At 63.7% G+C, this 22271-nt stretch overlaps 3 protein-coding genes across 7 annotated transcripts; all 3 read right to left on the reverse strand.

The window, feature by feature from the left end:
* Positions 1–289: 289 nt before the first annotated feature.
* On the reverse strand, positions 290–3745 carry LDHD (lactate dehydrogenase D). Of its 4 annotated transcripts, none has more exons than XM_065641232.1 (11): positions 3638–3745; positions 3390–3502; positions 3003–3144; positions 2753–2894; positions 2097–2256; positions 1828–2027; positions 1618–1746; positions 1030–1157; positions 859–949; positions 673–784; positions 290–594 (listed from the first exon to the last, which is right to left on the reverse strand). In XM_065641232.1, the coding sequence occupies exons 1-11, from the start codon at positions 3698–3700 to the stop codon at positions 429–431; spliced, it is 1446 nt and encodes a 481-aa protein (XP_065497304.1). In that variant the 5' UTR covers positions 3701–3745; the 3' UTR covers positions 290–428. The 4 variants fall into 4 exon arrangements, with proteins under 4 accessions (XP_065497304.1, XP_065497302.1, XP_065497305.1 ...); XM_065641230.1 differs by having other exon boundaries at positions 1030–1160; XM_065641233.1 differs by lacking the exon at positions 1618–1746.
* Positions 3746–4263: 518 nt separating this feature from the next.
* LOC135991999 (chymotrypsinogen B-like) lies at positions 4264–8330 on the reverse strand. The gene is made up of 7 exons (XM_065640911.1): positions 8272–8330; positions 6349–6452; positions 6152–6231; positions 5983–6061; positions 4930–5110; positions 4509–4642; positions 4264–4434 (listed from the first exon to the last, which is right to left on the reverse strand). The coding sequence occupies exons 1-7, from the start codon at positions 8312–8314 to the stop codon at positions 4273–4275; spliced, it is 783 nt and encodes a 260-aa protein (XP_065496983.1). The 5' UTR covers positions 8315–8330; the 3' UTR covers positions 4264–4272.
* A 71-nt stretch (positions 8331–8401) lies between these two features.
* On the reverse strand, positions 8402–15816 carry BCAR1 (BCAR1 scaffold protein, Cas family member). Of its 2 annotated transcripts, XM_065640909.1 has the most exons (7): positions 15699–15816; positions 13977–14666; positions 12507–12668; positions 12184–12288; positions 10562–11710; positions 10266–10355; positions 8412–9936 (listed from the first exon to the last, which is right to left on the reverse strand). In XM_065640909.1, exons 1-7 carry the CDS (start codon positions 15708–15710, stop codon positions 9421–9423), a joined length of 2724 nt encoding a protein of 907 aa, XP_065496981.1. In that variant the 5' UTR covers positions 15711–15816; the 3' UTR covers positions 8412–9420. The 2 variants fall into 2 exon arrangements, with proteins under 2 accessions (XP_065496980.1, XP_065496981.1); XM_065640908.1 differs by lacking the exon at positions 15699–15816 and having other exon boundaries at positions 8402–9936; positions 13977–15104.
* Positions 15817–22271: the final 6455 nt, after the last annotated feature.

Consider the following 22271-nt stretch of genomic DNA (forward strand, 5'->3'; position numbering starts at 1 on the left):
TCACTGGTTTTCTTGGTGAAGCAGGTGATGCCTGGGGGGTGCCACTGCCCCGTCCCCATGCCCGCCTTGGCGTGGGGATGGCTGTGGTGGTGCTCGGCAGATCCCGGGGGCTCCCAGCCCCGCACCCCCAGCACTGCAGCTCTGGGGAAGCAGCTAAAGTGGGCTCCCCCCGCCCGGATCCCCAACCTTTGGGAGTGCGTGTGTGCACTGCTTGGGACAGGGACCCCAGGGAGGGGCTGGGGTGTCCTGTCCCCCTCAAAAGACATCATGGTGCATGAAGGCTGTGGGTGCAAAGGAGTTTATTTGGGATCCTCAAGCCACGGGGATGGGGACGGGGAGTTTGGGAGAACAAGGACAGGGAACTCTGGTCACTCCAGCCCTGACTCTGGGGGGCTGCCCCCCCCCGCTGGTGGGGTGCCGGTGCCCCCTCAGAGCACCTTGCCGGGGTTCATGAGGTTGTGGGGGTCCAGCGCAGCCTTGATGCACCGCAGAGTGTCCAGCCCCTCCTGGCCCAGCTCCTCCAGCAGCAGCGCCCGCTTGCCCAGCCCCACGCCGTGCTCCCCGGTGCAGGTGCCCCCTGCCGCCAGCGCCCGCCTGCATGGGGGGGCCAGGGGGTGGGACAGGGACATCTGTCTGTCCACCCCTGTCCCCCCAGGGTTTTCCTGTCCCCACCTGCCCAGGCGCTGGGTGAAGGCGTGGATGCGCTGCGCCTCGGCTGGGTCCTGGCGGTTGAAGACGAGGATGCAGTGGAAGTTGCCATCACCCACGTGTCCCACCATGGGGCCTGCGGAGCTGTGAGTCAGGTGGGGGACGGCAGGGAGGACAGTAGCCGCCCAACCGAGCCTCTGCCCCGCTGACCGGTGAGGCTGGAGTCCTGCAGGTCCCTCTTGGTCTCCACCACCACATCGGGCAGGCGGGAGATGGGCACGCAGACATCTGTGGAGTAGCCCTGGGGAGGGCAGAGCCATGGTGCCCGCAGCTCCACAGGATGCTGCCGCCATTGTCCCCGTCCCTGTGCCGGTCCCTCACCTGGCAGCCGGGCCGCAGGGCCAGGGCAGCGTACCAGGCACTATGGCGCATGTCCCAGAGCCGCCCACGCTCCTCCGGCTCCTCCGCCCAGGCCAGGCCGGAGCCACCATTCAGCCGCACAATCTCCTCTGCTGGCAGCCAAGAGCCCTGGAACGGGGCCTGGCCGGGACCCACAGCAGCCCCAGGCACCCAGACCCCCAGTACCTATCCTGGGTATCCATCCCACATCCCAGGACACCGCTGTCCCTGCTCCTGCGCACCCATCCCTCATCCCAGGACATCCCTGGTCCCCCCCATTCCCTGTATATGAGCACCCATCCACATCCACAGGACCCCCCCAGGATAGTGGTCCCCCTGTCCCTGGTGACCCCAAGGTCCTCCAGTCCCTCGCCCTGGGCACCCATGCCTTGCCCCAGAACCATATCATGGTCCCCCAGCACTGTCCTTCACACCTGAACACCCCGGTCACCCCATCCCATCCCTGAGTACTTGTCCTTGGGGCACCCCAGCAGCCCCCCCTAGCCCAAGCACCCATCCCTGGCTCTGGGACCACCAATCCCCTGGTCCCTGTGCCGATGCCATCCCTACCCGCCTGCCGCTGCTGCTCGGCCAGGCTGTGCCGGGAGCCGTGGAGCTCCAGGAGAAGCATGGGCGCTTCTGGCAGCTCCAGCCGGCTGAAGCGGCCACAGGCACCTACCATCACCTCATCCAGGAACTCTGGGCAAAAGGAGGTAGCACTGGGCACCCATGCTGACCCTGGATCCCTGGCCAGTCCCACCACCAGCCCCCGGCACCCACCGATGCGACCCACAGGCACGGCAGCCTGCAGCACCTGGACGGTGCAGTCCACAGCCGCCCGCACGCTGGGGAAGGTGGCAATGGTGGCAGCGGTGGCCTCGGGCAGGGGGTGCAGGCGCAGCGTGGCCTGCGTCAGGAAGCCCAGGGTGCCCTCAGAGCCCACGAAGAGGGACGTCAGGTCGTAGCCGGCCGCCCGCTTCCTGCACAGGGCTGGTGAGCGGGTGCCCAGGCAGCCCCTCGCCCAGCCCGGCCCGGCCCCCCGTGCCCACCTGGGCTGGCGCCCGGGGCCAGCGGTGTGGAGCAGGCGCCCATCTGGTAGCACCACACGCAGGTTGAGGATGTTGGGCCGCATGGTGCCGTAGCGCACGGCGTTGGTGCCTGACGCGCCCGTGGCCGCCATGCCGCACAGCGAGGCGTCTGCCCCGGGGTCTGCAGGGGTGGGTAAGGGTAGGGGGCAAGGTTGGGGATGGGATGGGTGTCTGGCACGGGGACGTGGCCACAGGACATCCCCACAGGACCCTGCACTGCACCCAGCCAGCGCCCTGGGAGCCTGTCCCCATGGCAGCCCCAGTGTGCCCACTATGGGGACCCCAGCACCCCTGGGACAACAGAACACCCAAGGGGCCTCCCAGCACCTCTGGTAACACGCCACCCCAGGGGCACCTCAGCACTCCTCTGACCCCAGCACCCCAGGCCCTTGGACACCCCCAGGGGAACCCAGCACTCTTGGGACCACAGCAGCCCCAGCCCCATGAGCACCTCTGGTGCACCCCGGGACCCCAGCACCCTTGGCCCCATGGGCACACCCAGTACCCCCAGTGCTCCCGGCACCCCCAGCACCACAGGCGCTCCCAGCGCTCCCAGTGCTGCCACCTCCAGCCCAGGGTTCCCTGGCTGTTCCCTGGCGTCCCAGCACCCACGGTACCGACAGGGAACCAGAGCCCGGTGCCACGCAGGTGGCTGTTGAGGGCCTTGCGGGTGACGCCGGGCTCCACCGCCACCGAGAAGTCCTCAAGGCTCAGCTCCGTGATGGCATCCATGCGGCTCAGGTCGAAGCAGACGCCACCCTGGCATGGGGACACCAGTGTGGCTGGGCATGGCCAGGCACTGAGAAGCCCTGGGCAGGGTGTGGGCAGGGGGTGCGAGGGTGTCAGGGTGTTGGGTGGTCCCGGTACCTGCACGGCGTTGACGCCGCCCTCCAGGCCGGTGCCAGTGCCAAAGGGCACCATGGGCACGCGGCAGCGGTGGCAGAGCGCTGCCAGATCCTGCACCTGCCCCACCGCCTGGGGCCACACCACGGCGTCCGGGGGGGCACAGCTGGGGGACATGGTGGCACCGCTGCCCCGGGGAGCTTCCCAGACCCTTCCTCTCCCTGGAGTCTTCATCTCCCCGGAGCCTTCACCTCCCCACTCTCTTCCTCTCCCCAGCCTCCTCCCCCGTCCCGTGACTGTTCTCCGCCCCGCACCCTTCCTCTCCCCGGGACCCTTCCCTTCCCCACGGCCATTCCTCTCCCCAGGACCCTTCCTCTCCCCAGCCCCTTCCTCCCCCTCCCGGGCACCCACGCGTGCATGGACTCGTCGTGGCCGTGCTGCTCCCGCACCGCCATGGCCGTGGAGACGTTGGGGCCCCCGACCACGGCTCTCAGGGCTTCCACGAAGTCAGGGGGCAGCGGGTGCTGCGGCGGGCGTGAGATCCCGGTCAAGGCAAGGGCAGGAGGGTCCGGCGCGGGGGGCCCAGGACCCCCACCCATGCCAGGGTCCCCGGCCCTCCGCGCCCACCCCCAGCTCCCCGTGTCCCCGCCCGGTCCCACCTGGGAGCAGCAGCTCCGGCGCCCTAGGGCCCCTCCGACCCCCAGCACCCGCCGCAGGGCCATGCTGGGGACCGAGCGCCCGGGACGGGGACGCTGCCCCCCCGCGGGCCCGCCCCGTCCCGTCCCGCCGGCACCGCCACGTTAAGGTGGCTCCGGCTGTCGGGGCCGCGGGGCTGGGACACGGGTCCCCTCCCTGCCGGGGGTTTCTGTGCTCCGGCACCCGTGCCTGGCCAGGTGTCACCACACCTCTGACCTTGTCCCAACGTGTCCACACACCCGACCAGGTGTCACTGTAACTGCCTTTGTCCACCATGTCTATCCAGGTGTCCCCACACTCAGCCGGGTGCATCCATACCTGACCTTGTCTCCACATGTCCACCCATGTGTCACCATGCCAGGTCACATGCCCCCACCCCCTGGCCAGGTGTCCCCACCCAGCCAGGTGTCCCCATGCCTCCAGCCATGCTGGCCAGGTGTCCCCATGCCTGGAAAAATGTCCTCATGCCCACTGCATGCCCCTGTCCCTAGCCATGCGTCCTCCAGCCATCCAGCTACCCCAGACCTCCCGCTCCAACCCGCCTTGGTGCCGCAGCAAGGAGGCAGCGTGGTGGGGGTGACGGTATTTATTGCCGGCCTCAGTTGGCCGCCAGGATGGAGTCAATCCAGGAGCGGAGCTCGGTGACACGGGCATAGACAGCGGGCACGTTGGGGCTGCAGGTGCTGCTGCCCCAGGAGACGATGCCCACCAGGGTCCAGACGCCGTCCTTCTGACACACGAGTGGGCCCCCCGAGTCACCCTGCAGGCAGCTGGTGAGGGCAGGGGCTGGGGACAAGGGGGGAGCAGGGGCGGGGAGGGGCTGGGGGCACTTACATTGCAGGAGGAGGCACCATCAGCACCGGCACACACCATCACATCGCTGATGCGGAACCCCCAGTACAGCTTGCACTGCTGGTTGGTGAGCAGGGGCAGGGCCACCTGCTGCAGCACCGCCGGTGTCGCCGAGGCTATGGGCGAGTGGGGTGGCATCAGTACCCACAGAACCCCAGGGGCCCCAGGGATGGGGAGGGGGACGGGGGTTGAGGTGGGGATGGGGACAGAGATGAAGAGGAGGATGAGGACAGGGATTGGGATGAGGATGGGTATATATCAGGTATGGGGATTGGGAATGAGTATTAGGATGGGGTTTGGGGATGAGGATGGTTGTGAGGATAGAGATGAAGATGAAGATGAGGATGAGCATGCAGATGAGGACAGGGATGGGGGTGGGGATGGGAACAGGAAGTTGTGGTACCATTGGGGTCAGTGAGCCCCCAGCCAGTGGTGACACAGGTCGTGCCCCCTGGGAAGTCTTCGGTGGCCTGGGGCAGGCAGACAGGTGACACAGTGGCAGACTGCCGGGCAGGGGTGGCCAATTTGATCAGGGTGATGTCGTTGCGGATGGTCAGTATGCTGAACTTGGGGTTCTTGAAGACCTGGCGCAGGTGGCAACACTCCCAGTGCCCACATCCCTGGCCAGGGCACTGGGGAATCTACAGGGACTGTGGGGATTGATGGGGACCCCAGAGACTGACAATAACCCTGGGAAGTGATGGGGATCCCAGGGAATTGCCCTGTGGGTCCTGGGCTGATAGGGTCCCTGGGATGCAGATCCCAGTCCCTGGGGCAGAGGGGAGCAGGGAAACACAGCAGTGATTCACAGGGACCAGCCCCTATGTGCTGGACTGGTGGGGGAGGAAACCTCATCCCTGGGGACGGATGGGTGGCAGAGACACACTAGGAACCAACAGGGACCAGGGACACCAACAGGGACTCAAGGGGACCCCCAGGGTAGCAAACCCCAAATCCCTGCCTGAGGTGCCCGCAGAAAGGAGGTGACAACCCCAGCACCAACAGCTGCCAGGGAGCAAGGGACAGACCCCAACATTCCAGACAACAGGGCCAGCAAGGAGCCCATATCCCACCCCAGGTTGCTGATGGCCAGGGATTTTGGGGCTGCTCAGGGCCCCACAGGGCATCTCCCAGCACAGGGGCACTGAGGAACAGCAACACCCCCAGGTCACGTCAACCACAGGGACTGATGTCAACCCTGGGCTCTTAATCCCCATCCCTTGGGGGTTCTGGGGTGGGGTCCCAACCCCTGGGATGAGGGAGAGCAGAGAGAACCCAGGACACCCAAGCCCAGGGATATGGGGCACCATGCACACCCCAGGGGACCTGACTCTCAGGATAAGGGGACCAGGGAGCCCCTGGGGACCCGACCCCAGGACAAGGGGGACCTAGACACCAGGGCTCCTTGTGGTGGCTGTGGGACCCCACAGGCACATGGCCCCTACGCCGGTGGTACCTTCTCGATGGTCAGCCTCTGCTCATCAGGGGAAGGTGAGTCCTGGTCGTACGCACCCACCACCACGGTGTCGGTGGTCCTGGGCACAGATAGGCACTGAGCATGGCACACAGGGATGGGGGGACCCTGTGCCCAGCCCCAGGCTGCTGGCAGCAGAGCTGGTGCCTACCTGACGCCGCAGTGTGCAGCAGTGACCACCCAGTTCTCACTGATCAGTGACCCACCGCAGAAGTGGAAGCCATTGTTGCGCTAGTGGGGAGAGCTGCCATCAGCTCCCGGCATCGCTGGCACCACCGCTGGGATGCTGTGTGCCTGGCCACTGACCCAAGCACCCAGCCCAGCACCCAGCCCCATGCAGCCACTCACCTGGAGGGACACCTGCCATGGCCAGGACCCTGGCACCGCCGGCTCTCCATTAACGATGCGGTTGTAGCCACGGATGATGGGTGCAATGGTGGGCACACCGCAGCCTGCGGGGCACAGGCAGCCGTGGGACGAAGGCTCCGGCCACCCCAGCCCCATGTTCCCCCCGTCCCGTCAACCTCCCTCGCCCACCCGCTGAGCCCCATGGCCCCACGCACTCTCCAGGGAGAGGGTGGCACGGGCAGAGTCCACCAGCACCAGGCAGCTCAGCAGCCACAGCAGAGCCATTGTTGCTTGTGGGAACAGACCCTGCCTGGGGCTCAGCACCTCTTATACCCACCACTGACCCTGCTGCCACAGCCTTGGGAGATAGCGTGGCACCCGGCACGGTGCCCGGATGAGGCCTGGGAGCGCAGCACCTGGAGCTGGTGGCCTTGGCTGGGGCTGTGGGTCTGCACTGGTGGGGTCTAAGTGCTGGCTTCATCGTGCTCCTTGGTCTGGTGTATGTAGTGGGCTGTCACCAGATCATGCGGTGATTGAGGTTAGAAGGACCTTGGGATCAGGGGCACCTGTCCAGGTGGAGGGACACAGACCAAGCATGGGAATAACCGGCTGAGCTTGGTGACCCCTGACCAAGGAGGGCAGGTGGTTTGGGGACATGTGGGCTCCCCTGGGGACACCAGAGCAAGGCAGGGGCACATGGCCAGGTGCAGGGACACCTGAGCAGGCTCACAGATACCCAGTCGTACACCAGATGTGGGGACATGTGGCCTCCCATGGGACACCTGGCTGGGGAGTAGGACACATGGTCAGGCACTGGGTCATGTGGCCTGGCATGAGGACACCTGGGTGGGCATGTGGGAACAAGGTCAGGTATGGAGACACCTGGTCAGGCGTGTGGACATGCAGGGACAAGGCCAGGTGTGGTGACACCTATTGAGGTGTGGGACACCTGGCCAGGCATGGGGACCCTGGCACGGGTGCCAGAGCACAGAAACCCCTGGCGGGGAGGGGACCCGTGTCCCAGCCTTGCAGCCCCAACAGCTGGAGCCACCTTAACGTGCTGGTGGCAGTGTCGGTGGCGGGAGGGGACAGGCAGGGCGCTTGGTCCCCAGCATGGCCCTGCGGTGGTTGCTGGGGGGCCCTGGAGCACCAGAGCTGCTGCTCCCAGGTGGGACCAGGCAGGGACACGGGGGAACCGGGGACACCCAGGCCAGACCCTCCTGCCCTCACACTGGGACACCGGGGAGCAGCTGAGGAGCCCTGAGCTGGGGGTGGCAGCACTCGGGGTGCTGAGAACATCTGTAGTGCTGGGAGCACCGGGGGTGCTGGGTGTGCCCATGGGGCCAAAGGTGCAGCAGTGCTGGGATTGCCGTGGTCCCAGCACATGGACGAGGTGATGGTGGGTGCCTGTGGCCACTTCAACAGGCTGGTGCTGCCAGCAGCACCCATGCTCCTCCTGGAGCTCCTTGGCTTCTGGCACAGCCAGGCCGAGCAGCAGCAACAGGCAGCATAGGGATGGTGATAATAACAGAGACAAGGTGCCTAGGGTTGGGGAGCCATGGTGGCACCCATGGACAAGGGACAGATGCCCAGGGACAGAGGATGAGAGGGGGCTGGACACCCTAGGCTGCATCCAGGCTGCGCTGGACCCGCACAACCTCATGAACCCCGGCAAAGTGCTCTGAGGGGGCACCAGCAACCAGTCAGTGCGGGAGGGTGGCAGCCCCCAGGAGCCAGGGCTGGGGTAACCACACTACGCTGTCCTTGTTCCCCAAACCCCCCCAGCCCCACCCCTGTGGGACAGGGACACCCAACACACTCCTTTGCACCTGCAGACTCCATGCACTGTGTCTTTTGGGGGGACAGAATCACAGGATGGTTGGGGTTAGAAGGGACCTCTGGAGATCACCTAGTTTAACTCACCTGCTAAAGCAGGTTCACCAGAGCAGATCACACAGGAACGCATCCAGGTGGGTTTTGAATGTCTCCAGAGAAGGAAACTCCACAACCTCTCTGGGCAGCCTGTTCCAGGGCTCTGGCACCCTCAGAGTAAAGAAGTTTCTCCTCGTATTCAGATCGAACCTCCCATGTTTCAGTCTTTGCTCATTGCCCCTCATCCTGTTGTTGCGCACCACTGAAAAGAGCCTGGTCCATCCTCTTGACACCCACCCTTGAGATCAGCATAAATAAGATCCCCTCTCAGCCTGCTTTTCTCCAGAACAGACCCAGCTCTCTCAGCCTTTTTCTTCTAAGACAGGATACACCAGCCCCTCCCCAGGGGGTCCCTCCCCACAGCATGCACACACAGACACCCAGGAGATGATGGGGGTTTCTAGGCAAATCTTTATGCTGCTGGGGGGACAGGGGGCTGAGTCTGGGGGGACAGGGAGGGCACAGGGCTGCAACTCTGTAGCTCCAGGAACCAGCAGAAGCTTCCCCTGCATTCAAAAGGCACCAATTTCAGTTTGTGATTCAGCTGGAGCTGGTAGAGCAGCAAAACGCAAGACGTGAGAACACCCAGGTCAGGCTCCTCCTGCCCCTTAGTCCCCCATCACCCCCCATCCCCTGGGGACCCTTATCCACAGCCCCCAGTGCACAGGGGGACAGGGCAACCCATCCCTGCCCCACCGCCACTATGAGGGGTAGCTTCCACACCATTAAAATCTACTGGCCACCAGAGACTGGGCGGGAGTCCCCCCGAGAGTGCAGCAGCCACAGCATCACCCCAAATCACCAGGCGTATCCCTGTCTTGATTCAACAGGGACATGGCCCCACGGCCTCCAGGCTGGTTTTGTATGGAGAGAGGACAGGAAGGAGGGAACGGGCACGAATCCACCTCCCAGCTTTGCTTCATGAAGGGGACAGCTCCAAAATCAATCCTTAGAAGAAGAGGAACAGAGATGATGGCCACAGCCCCTCACCCCACTACCAGCAGAGCCTCAGCCCCCGGTACGCATAGGAGTCTCTATGTACATGTCCGCTTACACCGGGCGGAGAGGGCTCTCGTGGAGGGGGATGCATGTCTGGGGACAGAGTAGGGGCCATGGGGAGGGGACAGCAGCCTCAGGCCATTACATGGCTGCCAGCTGGCCCAGCACCATCTTGAACTGCTGCGTGCTGTTGGCAAGGTCCTTGACACGCTCCATCATGTCTTTAGAGGCGGCAGGAGAAGGGTAGTGGAGGGCGGCCGCCTTGGTGGTCACCACGATCTCCTTGAGCATCTCACAGAGGAGGTTGCTGTAGTGCATCACCTTGTGCTGGACATCCTGGGCCTTGGCCTGGCGAGACAGTGTGTCCCCAATGAAGACGAGCTTGTGGGCACTGAGGATGACAAACTTGCTGTGGGCTACGAAGATCTTGGGGGGCTGGTTGGTGCTGACAGCGGTGAAGAAGGCGTCGACGGCATTGGTGAGCGTGGTGAGGTTGGCCTCGCACTGCTCCAGATAGAAGAGGAGGAGCTGGCGGTCGGCGGGACACAGGGTCCCCCCACCCCGCGCTGGGCCGTAGTGCTGGGGGGGGCTCCAGTTGGACAGGTCGTTGTCGATGGGGCGCGTCACCTCCTGCTCTAGCCGCTCGAACTGCTTCAGCTGCGGGAGGGACAGACATGAGGGAGGACGGCCATCGAGCCAGCCCCACTCCCCTCCATGGAGCCACCAGCATGGGTGGCCATGGCCCCTGGTCCTGTGTGACAGCTGTGCCCCAGGAAAATCAGCAAGAGACAGTGCCAGCTCCATGACAGCCATGCCAGGCTCCTCTCCAGGAGCAAGGCACCAGTGTTCCTCTCTGCTGGCATGAGGGGTGAGCCAGAACCCACCATGAGGACAGCCACGCAAGAGGAGACCATGGTCCAGATGGGTGGCAGGGTGTACAAGGGGAGCAAGACCCAAACCCCTGCTGCCCACCACAGTTTCATTACCTGCTGGTGCTCCAGCTGGTCCTTGCTCTGCCGGATGATGTTGCCTTTCTCCAACAGCTCCTTCTGGGTCTTCTCAAACTCCTCCTTGCCCTGAAGGGAGGAAGGGGGTGACATGAGGGTCAGCAACACCAGCCTTGCCAGAAGCGAGCCCCTGCCTGCCCTGGGACACCCCTCGTCCCCACAGTCCTCAGGCTGGAGGGTGGCAGAAGCACCGCCACAGTCAGAGCTGCCCCTGTGCCGGGGAGCCACCAGCACAAAACCCACCCATGAGGAGCAGTCTCCGTGCCTGCGCCCACCTGGAGATGGACGTAGTCGTAATCCTCCATCCAGCCGCTCTCGCTGTTTTCGTAGGGCCCGTCAGGCGACTCCTGGGCCAGCAGCTTGGGTGGGGAGGGCAGGGGCCGGGACTGGATGCTACTGGTCTTGTCGGAGGGGTGAGGGGGCCCGTGGCCGCCACTCTCCACCGCCGGCTTTGTCCGTTTGAAGAGGAGGGAGGCATTGCCGTGCAGGAAGGAGGCCAACTGCTTGGTGTCATCGGGCACGCCGCGCGAGTGCATGACAAAGTGCTCCAGGTCGTCCGTGCCTGGCTTGCCACCAGCCAGGGCGCTTGGGGCCCAGTGGCAAGCGTCCAACGCTTGGCCGTGCCTCGCCAGGGCCTGGTAGACCTCCTCCATTTTCTGCAGCTGCTTGCTGAGCTTGGCGTAGAGGGAACGGTCGGAGGCCTGGGCGGCATTACCCACCGCCCCCCGGGCAAACTCCAGCAGGTCCCGGAGGGCTGTCCGGACGCCCTCGGCCGCCCCGCGGATGCTGGCGGCATTGGCCTCCATGTGCTCAGGGCTGCGCCAGTTGGCACCAATGAAGGACATGAGGTAGGAGACGGCACCGCCGACACCATGCTGGAGCTTGGCCAGCGTCTCCATAGCAGCGTCCAAGTCCAGGGAGAACTCCCTACCGGCTCCCTTGGCCGGCTCCTTCACGGGCACCACATCCAGTGAGGACGTGGAGATGTTGCTGCGGGTGCTGCCCGTGCTGGAGGCCGAGAGGCGCTTGGTGTCAGTGCCCTTGGCCTCGCGGTCCACTTGTGGTGGAACATCATAGATGTACTCGCCCTCCATGTCCAGGGAGCCCTTGCCCGGAGCATGCAAGTCACGGGGCACATCATACACCTCCTGGGAGGGGAAGGCTGACCCCCCCAGCTTCTTGAGGCTGGGGGGCACGTCATAGATCTCATGGGAGAGCGGCAGCTCAGGGGCACCTTTCCCAGCCACCGGTGGCACGTCGTAGACATCCTCAGGCAAGTAGGGCTCCTGCTGGGCCAGGATGAGGGGGTGGCGGGAGGGGTCGAAGGCTTTCTGCTTGGCAAAGGCGGGGGGCACGTCATAGGTCTCCTCCCGTGCCGGGCCATCCGGCACGTCCTTGCTCACCGAGGGGGGGACGTCGTACACCTGCAAGGGCAGAGGCGAGCACCGTCAGTGTCACCAGGAGAGCCAGCCCAGGTCACGCGTGGACACGCAGGTGGGTTACGCTGTACTGTGGTGCACCTAAGCACCAGCTTCAGGCACTCGAGGCTGCGCTGGGTGTGCAACAAGAGGGAGTCATGCACCCCATGGGCACCCCTGCTCCTGTGGGGGCTGCCACAGCCCTGCTGCAGCACCTCCAACCTCCCACATCCCCTTCAGGGCAGGAATCACAAAATCCTAGAGCAGCCCACATTGGAACAGATCTGGAAAAACCATCTGGTCCAACCTCATTCTCTAGATAAGATGATATAGCACCCTGTCCCCCCACCTCTTGAAAGCCTCCAGTGCCAAGGACACCACCACATCCCTGGGGAGGTTGTTCCAGTGAATAATTGTTCTCACTGTAAAATATGTCTTTTCCTATGTGGAGAAGCTGGGAGCTTCCCAGCAGCACTTACAGTTTGGTGCAGGTTCTTCTCCACGCTGGGGGGCACGTCGTAGATCTCCTGCCCTGGGTCTTGCCCATTGGGACCCTTCACTGCCATGGGGGGGGTGTCGTAGACCTGAACAGGGAGGACATAGGATGGTGTGTCAGGGATAACATGGGGGCCCACCTCCTCCCAGGGACTCACTGGGAAGGATGAAGGCACCAGAAACAGCCCTGAGACCTATAACGTGCCCAGCTTTGGGTGTAATTTGCCCAGATTTGCATTCCAGGCCGTGCCAGAGCATTTCCCATGCCAGGGGATGGAGCCAGCAACAACCCCCTGCCCAGCCTCACCTCCTGGCTGAACTGGCTCGGGACACCCCCTCGGACAGGCGGCACATCATAGATCTCCTGGGAGCTCACGGAGAGAAGGTGGCGAGGGATATCGTACTCATCCTGCTCACCCTTGGGGGAGTCGTACACGTAGACTTGTCCCACACGGGTGGGTACCAGCACCTGACAAGGGGAAAAGAAACAACGTGGGCACCGCCGTGCATCCCCAGCATGCCTCCCACCCCACATCATCCCCCCTCAAAACGCAGCGATGGGGCTGGAGAGGGGATAGGTGCCGGATCCCGTACCAGACCATGCGGCACCGGGCAAACCGGTGCCCACAGGAGGGCGCTCCCCGGCCGGTCTGCACGCTGCTCCCCGTGACGGGGGATGATATCACCAGTTATTTATAGCGGCGAGCCTCGGTGAGAGACAAAGCCCAGCCGGCACGGTCGTGGTGTGCAGAAGGGAACGGCCAATTTGGGCACCGAGCCGCGGGCAGGGATCTGCCAACGCCCTGCGGGCGTTGGCAGATCCCTGCCCGCGGCTCGGTGCCCACGTTGCCATACCGTGGGGACACAAGAGCAGTGGATAACCAAACCCAGAGGGTCATGGCACTCTGCCGAGCCAGTGCCAGGGGGCAAGAAGGGCTGAGCAACCAGGAGAGGTACTGGGCAGGTCCTTCCTTTTTGGATGCTCCCAGTGCCCTGGCTATGATTTGGCAGCTGGCCCCCCCGATCCCTCACTGGGTCCTTCTCAGGGGTGTGAGTCAGGGTAGCCTTCCCGGAAAACACGATGCTGAAAGCACCTCGCTCCCCTTCCCTAAGATGACGTGCCAGGGAAGAGGCAGAGCCAGGAGGAGCCTGGTGTCTGGGAAGTAACCATCAGGCTGCCCCGGACAGGGCCACCACACTGGGATCCCCATGTTGGGGACAAATTGGTGGCTCACCCTTGCCTCACTGGCAAACCCAACCAGCAAGCTTCCTGGCATGGCCAGGACACGCTGGCACCAGCTGCCTGCCCCTGTCTGCACCTCCAGGAGGAAGGAAACATCTCAGCATTGTGCTGGGTACCACAGCTGCCTCCATAGCTGCATGGTCCAACCAAGGGGCACCCCAAGCAGCTCTGGGGTTACCAGCACCTCGTGCCTGCCCCAGGCACAGCTGCCGTGCCCTTGGTGACACCAGCAGAGCCCATGCAAGAGACTAAGAGGACCAAGGCACCAAACACAGTGCCAGCCCCAAGCTGGGTAGCCCACACCAAGCAGGGCACCTCAGCCACTGCAGTAACCGCTGTGTCACACCCACTCCTGCCAGGGACAGGGGGGAGGATGCCCACACACCCCTTGCAATGGGTGCAAGGACTTCTTGCTCCAAGAAACAGTGGTGGGCAGATAAGCTAAAGCCTCACAGCCCTGGCACCCACTCACCACCGTGGGTCACAGAGCACCCCACAAACATGCTGCCACCCCTCCCCATCCCCCCGTCCTACCTTTCCCTGGGGCTTGTGCCCTTCCCAGCTCCTCATGTCCAATGATGGGGGCACCTGGTAGATGTCCTGAGCCTGACCGGCTGAGGGAGGAACCTGGTAGACATCCTGGGGGGGGGTGGCAGAGCCCCCGGGGTACGCCTCTGCCGCTTGGCCCAGGGAGGGGGGCACCTGGTAGATCTCCTGGCCAGGGCTGGGGAACGCATGAGACGGCGTCTGCTTCGGGTAGGCGGGCGGCTGCTTAGCTGGAGCAGATGGAAACTGTCCGATGGGTGCTGAGCCCGGGTAGAGACCCTGCTGTCCCTTGCTGGGGACCGGCATCAGGTAGACGTTGTCCCCTTGCGGGGCATAAGGAGGGTGCATGGGTGTGTATTGCGAGGCAGGTGACAGTGGGGTGTAGCCCCCTTGGTGGTGGTAAGGCAGAGCTGGCTGGGGCACTGCTGGCTGCGGCAGTGCCTGCCCCTGCGCCGGGCCGGGTGCTTGCTGCTGCTGCTGCTTCTTGTCGTACATCCCCACCAGGATCTTGAGGCGGTTGCCGGGGACGATGCCCTGACGGCCATGGAGCGAGCAGAGCCACCAGCCATCCAGCCCCTGCGTGTTGCGTTCCAGCACCGTCATGATGTCGCCCTTGCGGAAGGAAAGCTCGTCCGGCGACTCGGCCACGTTGTCATACAGCGCCTTGGCCAGAACGTTCTGTAAGAGAGCCCCACGCCGGGGCGGTGAGCCGGGCCCCGCCGGCCGGTGGGGAGTCATCTCGGTGGAGAACGGTGCTCGGCACCAGGACGCGACCCTGCGGGCCGGGGGGCTTCGCTGAGCGGGTCCCAGCGGCTGGATATCCCGGCTCCAGCCGCCTTTTCCTTCCCCGCTGGAGTTCAACCCATCCTTCCCGGAGGTGGTGCTAGGAAGGGGCTGGTCCCTTCCGCCTCCCCGGTTTCGGGGGGACCTCCTCTGCCCTTCCCTCCCCTTCCCGCCGCCGTTGGGGAGGAAGTGCCAGGGCGGTGAGTCAGCCGTGGCCATCGCCATCCCCATCCCCACGCCAACCGCCGCTGGGCCCAGGCCCCTTCCAGCCCACAGCGCCGGACATCCCCACGGCGGACACGGGCCGTGCCCCGACATCTCGCCGGGGCCACGGCACGGAGGCACCTGCCAGAGCTCCCTGGCCTCTACCGGGACTTACCAATGCCATGGCGGCGGCGGGACGGGCCGCAGCCAGCCGTGGGCTCCCCCCACCAGCCGGGATGGCGGGACGGGACCCGCCGGCTCTCCCGCCCCGGCCAGGCTCGGAGGGCTCGGCTGCCCGCTGCTGCCGGGATCCCCGGCCTGCGGCCGGCGCCCGCCCCGCCGGCAGGGAGACCGGGGCCTGGGGAGCCCCGTGGCCGCGGTGGGTCTCCCCGGGGGTCCCGGAGCGCCGTCGCCCGCCGGGCAGGGGGGGTCGCGGCTGGGGCGAGGCCTCCCCGCCCCCCGCACGGCGGGGCCGGGCCAAGGTCACACCAGGGGGCTCGGCTGCCCCGGGGAGGCCCTGCCCAGGCGGGGGGCTGCGGCCTTCCCCATCCTCCTGCTCTACGCCGGGGCGAAAGCCGGTGGGGCCCCTCCGTGAGCCGCTACCCAGGGCCCCCCCGTCCTGCCTGGGAGGGCCCACGCGTGTCCCCCCAACCCCCGGGCCCCGCGGGGAGGGTCCCCGCCCCCCCATCCCCGCTCGGCCCCCCACGCGCGGCGGCCGCTCACCAAGTAGTTCATCTTCCCGCGGGGCTGCTCCGGCCCTAGCGCCGGTCGGCCGGGGGCCGGGGCCGGGCCGGGGGCGGCGGGGCGGGCGGGCGGCGCGATCTCGGCGGCGGCGGCGCCGTAGGGATCATTATAGCGCCGTGCCCGCCCGGGCCCCGCCCCGCCAGCCCCCATTGGCTGCGCCGCCCGGAGGGGGGCGGGGCTGCGCGGGGCGGGGGCGGGGCCAGGGCGGGGGTGGGCGGGACCGGGACCGGGACCGGGACCGGGACCGGGGGTGTAAAGGGGTGCGAAGGGTAGCGGGGGTGCAACGGATGTGCAAAGGCTGGTGGAGTTGCAAAGGATGAAGGGTGTGCAATGGGTGTGAAAAGGGCTCACAAAAGGTGTGTTATGGGTGTAAAAAGGGTAAAGGGGGCAAAGAGTGTGCAAAGGGTAAAGGGTCTGTGGCCAGGGTACAAAGGGTGTGTAATGGGTGCGCAGAGGATGAGTGTGCAAAGGGTAAAGGGCCTGTGACAGGGGTACAAAGTGTGTGTAATGGGTGCGCAGAGGATAATGAGTGTGCAAAGGGTGTGCAAAGGGTAAAGTGTGTCTGATGGGGTATGAAGGGCATGTAATGGGTCTGCAAAGGATAAAGGGTGTGCAATGAATGTGCAAAGAGCAATGGGTGTGCAAAGAGTGTGCAAAGGTTAGAAGGTGTGTAATGGATGTGTGATGGGTATGCAAAGGGCAAAGGATATGCAAAGGATAACAAGTATGCAACAGGCACGGGGGGAGTACCAGGCTGTGTTTGGTGTGCCTGCAGCAGGGCTGGCACAGGTTGGGGACAGCCTCTCACTTTTCCCAGCGGGGCCGGGTGGTCACCCCAGTCCCATCTGGGGGTGATATCAGGCATGAACCTCTTGGATTTAAACCCTGCTCCCCTCTCGTTGGTCTGTTTTCCCTCAGCTGCACGTCTCAACAGCCCGAGTGCTGCTCCAGGGTGTTGGCACATCGTGGCACGCCACGGCACGCCACGGCAGCCGGTACACTGCCCACCCGGCCTGTTCCAACAGCCTGGCCACGTGGCCCACAGGCGCCCCAACAACAGGCGAGCCCGGGCTTGATGCTGCTGCACGCTGAGCCGCAGTCCCTGCCTGCAGCTCTGGTGCTGCCGGCATCTGCATAGAGCTGGGAGCAGACTGGGAGGGCGGCTGCAGGGCTCCCTGCGAGCTGGAACCTCGTGGGAGGCACGTGTGCTCCCTGCACGGGCGTGTGAGCTGCGGGACGTGTGAGCTGCATGGGCGTGCACGAGCTGCAGGACATGGTAAGGTGCATGGCCCTGCGTGATCTGCCAGCCGTGCAAGCTGCATGGGCGTGCACGAGCTACAGGACATGTATGAGCTGCATGGAGGCACACGACCTGCAGGACACGCGCGAGCTGCGGGGACGTGCACGAGCTGTCCAGACACACACTGCTCACCGAGCGAGCGTGGCTCAGTGCAGCAGCATGCAAAAGCTGCGAGTGCACAGGCAGTGGGGAGCATGGGGCTGCGTGTGAGCATGGACAGAGCAGATGGGACATGGGGGTGCTCACCAAGTGTGCAAAGCACACGCATGTGCAGGGAGCACATGAAGGGTGCCCGAGCTCCCCTGTGCATTGCTTGTGAAAGGGGAAACTGAGGCACGGCCAAGGCTAGGAGATATCCAGATGAAGGGGTTGCGGTTGTGCCCACAAACCACAGCTGCCCCAGCAGGCACAGGCAGAGGACTGCGGTTTCCTCTTGCTGGTGGCAGTAGTGACAGCGGTGACAACGCAGGGGCTGAGCCCTCCAGGCATCATCAGGATGGGTTCCGAGCTCCCCGGCTCTTCTCTCACTGCTGCAGCCGATCCTACATTTGCTTCAGAGACCCTGAGCCCAGCGAGGGTCTCTCCTGGCATCCCTGGGGTGTCCCCAAGGTGAACCTGCCACCACAGATCTTCAGGCGGGTGCTGAGGGGCCCGAGCTCCCCACTTTGGTACTTCAAAGCAGCAGGGATTTTATTTTTCCCCCTTCCTGTGGCAACACTCAGATTAAGGCATCCCTGTCAATTCTCGATCCCAGCCATTTTCAGTGCATCGGAGCCAAAATCACTGCTTGTATCTGCTGAGCGCCCTGAGCTGGCAACAGCTCCTGCACCCGCCCTGCTTCCGTCGAGCGCCCGGGGCACGACAGGCACCAACAGGTCTCCCTTCAGCTTCTCCCACCTCCAAGAAAATGAAATGCCAAAAAGGAGATGAAAAGCGAAGCGTTACGGGGGCCCTGCAGCGCTGGGGATGCTCAGAGCCGGGGCGGTGCAACCGGAGCATCCCTGTGCTGCTGGCAGTGGGGTGGCGAGGGCCCCACCGTCCCCGCACCGCAGCTCTTCGCCGGCTCTGACGGATGCAGGGCTGGGCATTTTGGGATGGATGCTGCTCGGGATGCATGTTGCCCCAGCAACGGTTGCTATGGAAAACACTTTGGCAGTGAAATTTCTAGCCATATTCATGTGTCCATCATTGTCTTTGGGAGAGTCCCCCTGTGTCCGGTGAGCCAGGTACGGCCGGCTCCGCACTGCGCAGGCTGCGCTGCGTCCGCGGGGATGCTCTGTGCCGGGCTTGGCTTCTCCCTCTGGGTCATGGCATGGGGAGCTGTCGGAGGACCCCAAATGGGGTGTTGGGGGGGCATGGTGGGTGTATGTGGGACTGGGGGAGCAGGATGTGCTGTGCAATGCCATGCCGTGCCGTCTTAATTGGCTAGTTACTGATTAACAACCCGTTGGCCCAGCCATGCCCCAACCGTTGGACGGATGCATTTCGGTGAATTCACGCCAGGGCACAGCTCCAGGACAGCAGGACGTCCTGGGGAAGGGGGTGGCGCTGGGACACTTGAGGGCTGCAGCCATGCCCAGCGGGGACCGGTGGCTCTGGACAGGGCTGCCTGCTCCTGCCTGTGGCCCCACCAGGTCTGCGCTTCGGAAAACAGCCTCCCGCCTCCTGGAGCAGCAATCGGATTACACGGGACTGAGTCTCCTAGCAATGAATGGAGAAATAAATCCTATAAGGCAGGATGGGATTTATTAGACTTCAATATTCTGGAAATAATGAGGACATTTCTCTTGCCTTGTAATATCACGGGACCCAACAGGATCACAAACGAGGATTTATCCCCATGCCTTCCCATGGTGTTGGGTTGGTTTTCATCTGTGGAGAAGCGACTGCACCTCTTTCCAGAGAGCGGCATGGTGGGGCATCGCCTTCGCCTCCAGAAAAGCCAAGGTGGAGTGTGGGCCTCAGGCTGCCCCAACAGTAGCGGCTCTGTTCATCTCCCAGCGAAGGCTGGCGCTGATCCTTGCCCACAGCTGGGCTGTGCCACCACTGCTGGCTGAACCTCAAATGCCAGTACCAGCACCCACCACCGGCACCAGGATGCCTGGGGTGGGGACCCTCGCTCTGTTAGTCCCACACCGCCGCAGCCACAAGCCCCACTGCTGCAAGGAGAAGTAGTGGGAGAGGCTGAAAACAGCAGCTTGGAGACGAGGATGTGGTGCCCCAGCATCATCACCTCTGGAGCATCAAGTCTTCCCCACCCTGGTTCCCAGGGGAACTGCTGCCACGGCTGTGGGGAGAGGCCTCCCGGGGCCAGTGCCGCACTCTGCTCCCTCCTTCTCTCCCTGCCAGCTCCAGCACGGCATCACGCTTTGCCCCATGGCAGCTCCACCAGCCCCGGATCACATCGTGGTCCTTAGTGCAGCCCCCAGGATGCCCCCCCCGGGCAGCCACCTCTCAACCTCCTCCCATTCCCACATCCCTGGGATAAAGGGGCCTGTAAGAAAGATGGGGACAGACTTTTTAGCAGGGCCTGTTGCAATACGACAAGGGGCGATGGTTTAAAACTAAAGGAGGGGAGATTCAGGCTGGACATGAGGCAGAAATTTTTTACACTGAGGGTGGTGAAACACTGGCCCAGGTTGCCCAGAGAGGTGGTGGATGCCCCATCCCTGGAGACATCCCAGGCCAGGCTGGACGGGGCTCTGAGCAACCTGAGCTGGTGAAGATGTCCCTGCTCATGGCAGGGGTTGGAATGGATGAGCTTTGAAGGTCTTTCCAACCCAAACTATTCTATGATTCTCTGATCCCTGTTGCTGAAGCAGCTTTAAATGCACGACATTGCCTCCCTGTCTACAATTCCCGCAGCCCCGGAACAGCCTCCCCAAGCCCCACCGAACAGCTCAATAATGACAAGCCCACGGGCACTGGTTGGACGCAGCCGGGACGTGGCAGAAGCCGCCACTGTCCGGGCACACAGACACAATCGCTGCCTTGTTTGGGGCCCGGCCGCACAAGGGGCCCCTTCAGGCAGCTGGGGAAGGGGGAGCTCCTCAGGGTGAGGTGATGCTCAGGCCATGAGGGACAACTTGAAGGGTCAAAATTATCCCGAGCAAATACCCCTGCGTGGGTTCTGACCCATGAAGGATACATGAGCTTCCTGGAGAAGACAGCCCAAGGTGGGAATGTCTTGAAAGAGAGACCCGCATCTGCTGGGAGGTTTGCTCCTTCCAGAAAGCTTGGGGCTGGCGGGGATGCTGAGGGCTGGTGGGTACCAGGGCCACCCCCCTTCGTGGGAAGGCAGCTGGGCAATGGAAAGAGCAAGCGGAGTGGGGTTTAGGCTTTTTTTTTTTTTTTCCTTCCTAAGCAGCCAAGCTGTGTTTTCTGGAGACCTGTAAATCACTCCTCGTCTTCAGGAAAGAGAGGCGAGGAATACATGATCCAACCAAGCAAAAACGCGGGACGCTTGGGAGCGCGTGTGGAGGAAGCCAGGAACCAGCCCCAGGCTGGGAGCTCCTCCCGGCCGTCCTGCCCAGCCCGGCCCAGCCTGCCGGGCCAGCAGCTGGCACCGCAGCCCCGCGTCGTCCAGCCGGGCCGGGCCGGGCACGCTGCCGCAGGCTGGGGAGCCCAGCAGAGAGGGGAGCCCCGGCTCTCAGCCACCATCGTTAAACTGCACTTTTCCAGCAGGTCAGGTTGCTTCCAAGATTTCAAAACTTTCCACATTTGCTCAGCTGAAGGGAAGGAAAGGAAAAAAAAGAAAAAAACACAGAGAAGAGAGGCCAGAGTCCTTTTGGAAAGCAGTGCTGCGCTGGCAGGCAGGATCCCTTACACTGGGATCACCGATCTTCCCAATTTACCAGTGTGCCAGTGGAGGCTGCACTGGCCAGATCCCACCAACACATTATTAGTGAGCGTGTAAATCCAAAGCCTTTCCCCCAAGCTGTCTGGAGCTGGATGCTGCTGCAGAGCTCTCTCTGAACACAGCCTGGAGCTCTTTAAGGCTTTTAAGAGTAGCAATGGGTTTGGTGCCTCTGACCTTTGAGATCTCCAAATTTTCCCCTGCTGCATCTCCATTCAGCTCTTGCTTATAACACAACTCACAGAATTATCTTCCATTTCTAGACCCCGAGCTGCTGCCGAGCTGCTGGAGCAGAACAAGCCCTTGAATGTAGCTGCATCGGGGGCCCGACACAGCCGGCAGCACCAGCAGCAGCTGGGATGCCCAGCTCACAGCAAGGATTTTGGTCGGCAGGTCCCAAGGAGCCAGACGCTGCAGGGACCTGACCTGTGTGGGGTGACACATCCTTCCCCACTTCCATCCAGTGTGCAAGGACTCAGAAGTGCAGTCACGAGGTGATACAGGGCAGAGAAGATCCCCAATATTCCCTCCTCTCCTCCTCAGCCCCAGCAGAGCAAAGTGCAGCAAAAGGCAAATCATTTCCCCTCCTGTCGGCTCAGCCCTTACAGCAGGTCCAGCTCTCCAGCCCCGCTTGCCTCTTGCTGTCAGCGAGGATCCGCTGCAAACCAAGCCCAGCTTAGGTCCCTGCTGGGAGGGACCCTGCGAGCAGAGCAGGACCCAGCACACGGGGAGGAGAGAGGAGCCAGGGACGGTTCTGCACCCGCCCAAGCGGGCCAGCAGCCCGGCCACCAGGGCAGCACCCACTGCTCACCGTCAGCCCCAGGAACGAGCTGAAACCTCCCTGCAACGGTGCCCTGCACACGGACTCCAGTGGTTTTTGCAACCAAAACCAAAGCAGCAACTGGCTTGGAAGCATTTGGAGATGAAAATGTGTCATCCCTCCCGTTGTTTTGTTTCTGTCCAATTTCAGGCTCGTTTAAGCAGGTCCATAGCAGCGGATTCTGTACATAACAGGGTGCCAAAGGCTGCGGCTCCCCCCAGCACGTGGTGTTTTGTTCTCGTCTATCCTGCAACGCGGCCACAGAGCAAGGGCTGACTCAGCAGCCGACACGTGAGCCTAAAGCTGAGACCACGCTCGGAGCTGTGGGCAAGGGCCAGCAGCAGCATCACTTGCCCCGCTCGCCCCCGCTTGGTGGGGCAGCCCGTGTGGGGCTTGAGACACTTTCCCCCCTACGCAGGCTGCCCCACCAAGCGGGCTTGGAGCATCCTGTGGGTAAAGGCTGGGGAGCTTCTCTGCTGCACAGGCCAAACCTTGGGAGGTTTGAACCTGGCCAGAGCACAGGGGGTGGCTGAGGTGACCATGTATCACTGGCCACTTGCCCCACGCTCAGGCAGC

Source organism: Caloenas nicobarica, chromosome 9, assembly GCF_036013445.1.
Source record: "Caloenas nicobarica isolate bCalNic1 chromosome 9, bCalNic1.hap1, whole genome shotgun sequence".
NCBI classification, from domain to species: Eukaryota; Metazoa; Chordata; class Aves; order Columbiformes; family Columbidae; genus Caloenas; species Caloenas nicobarica.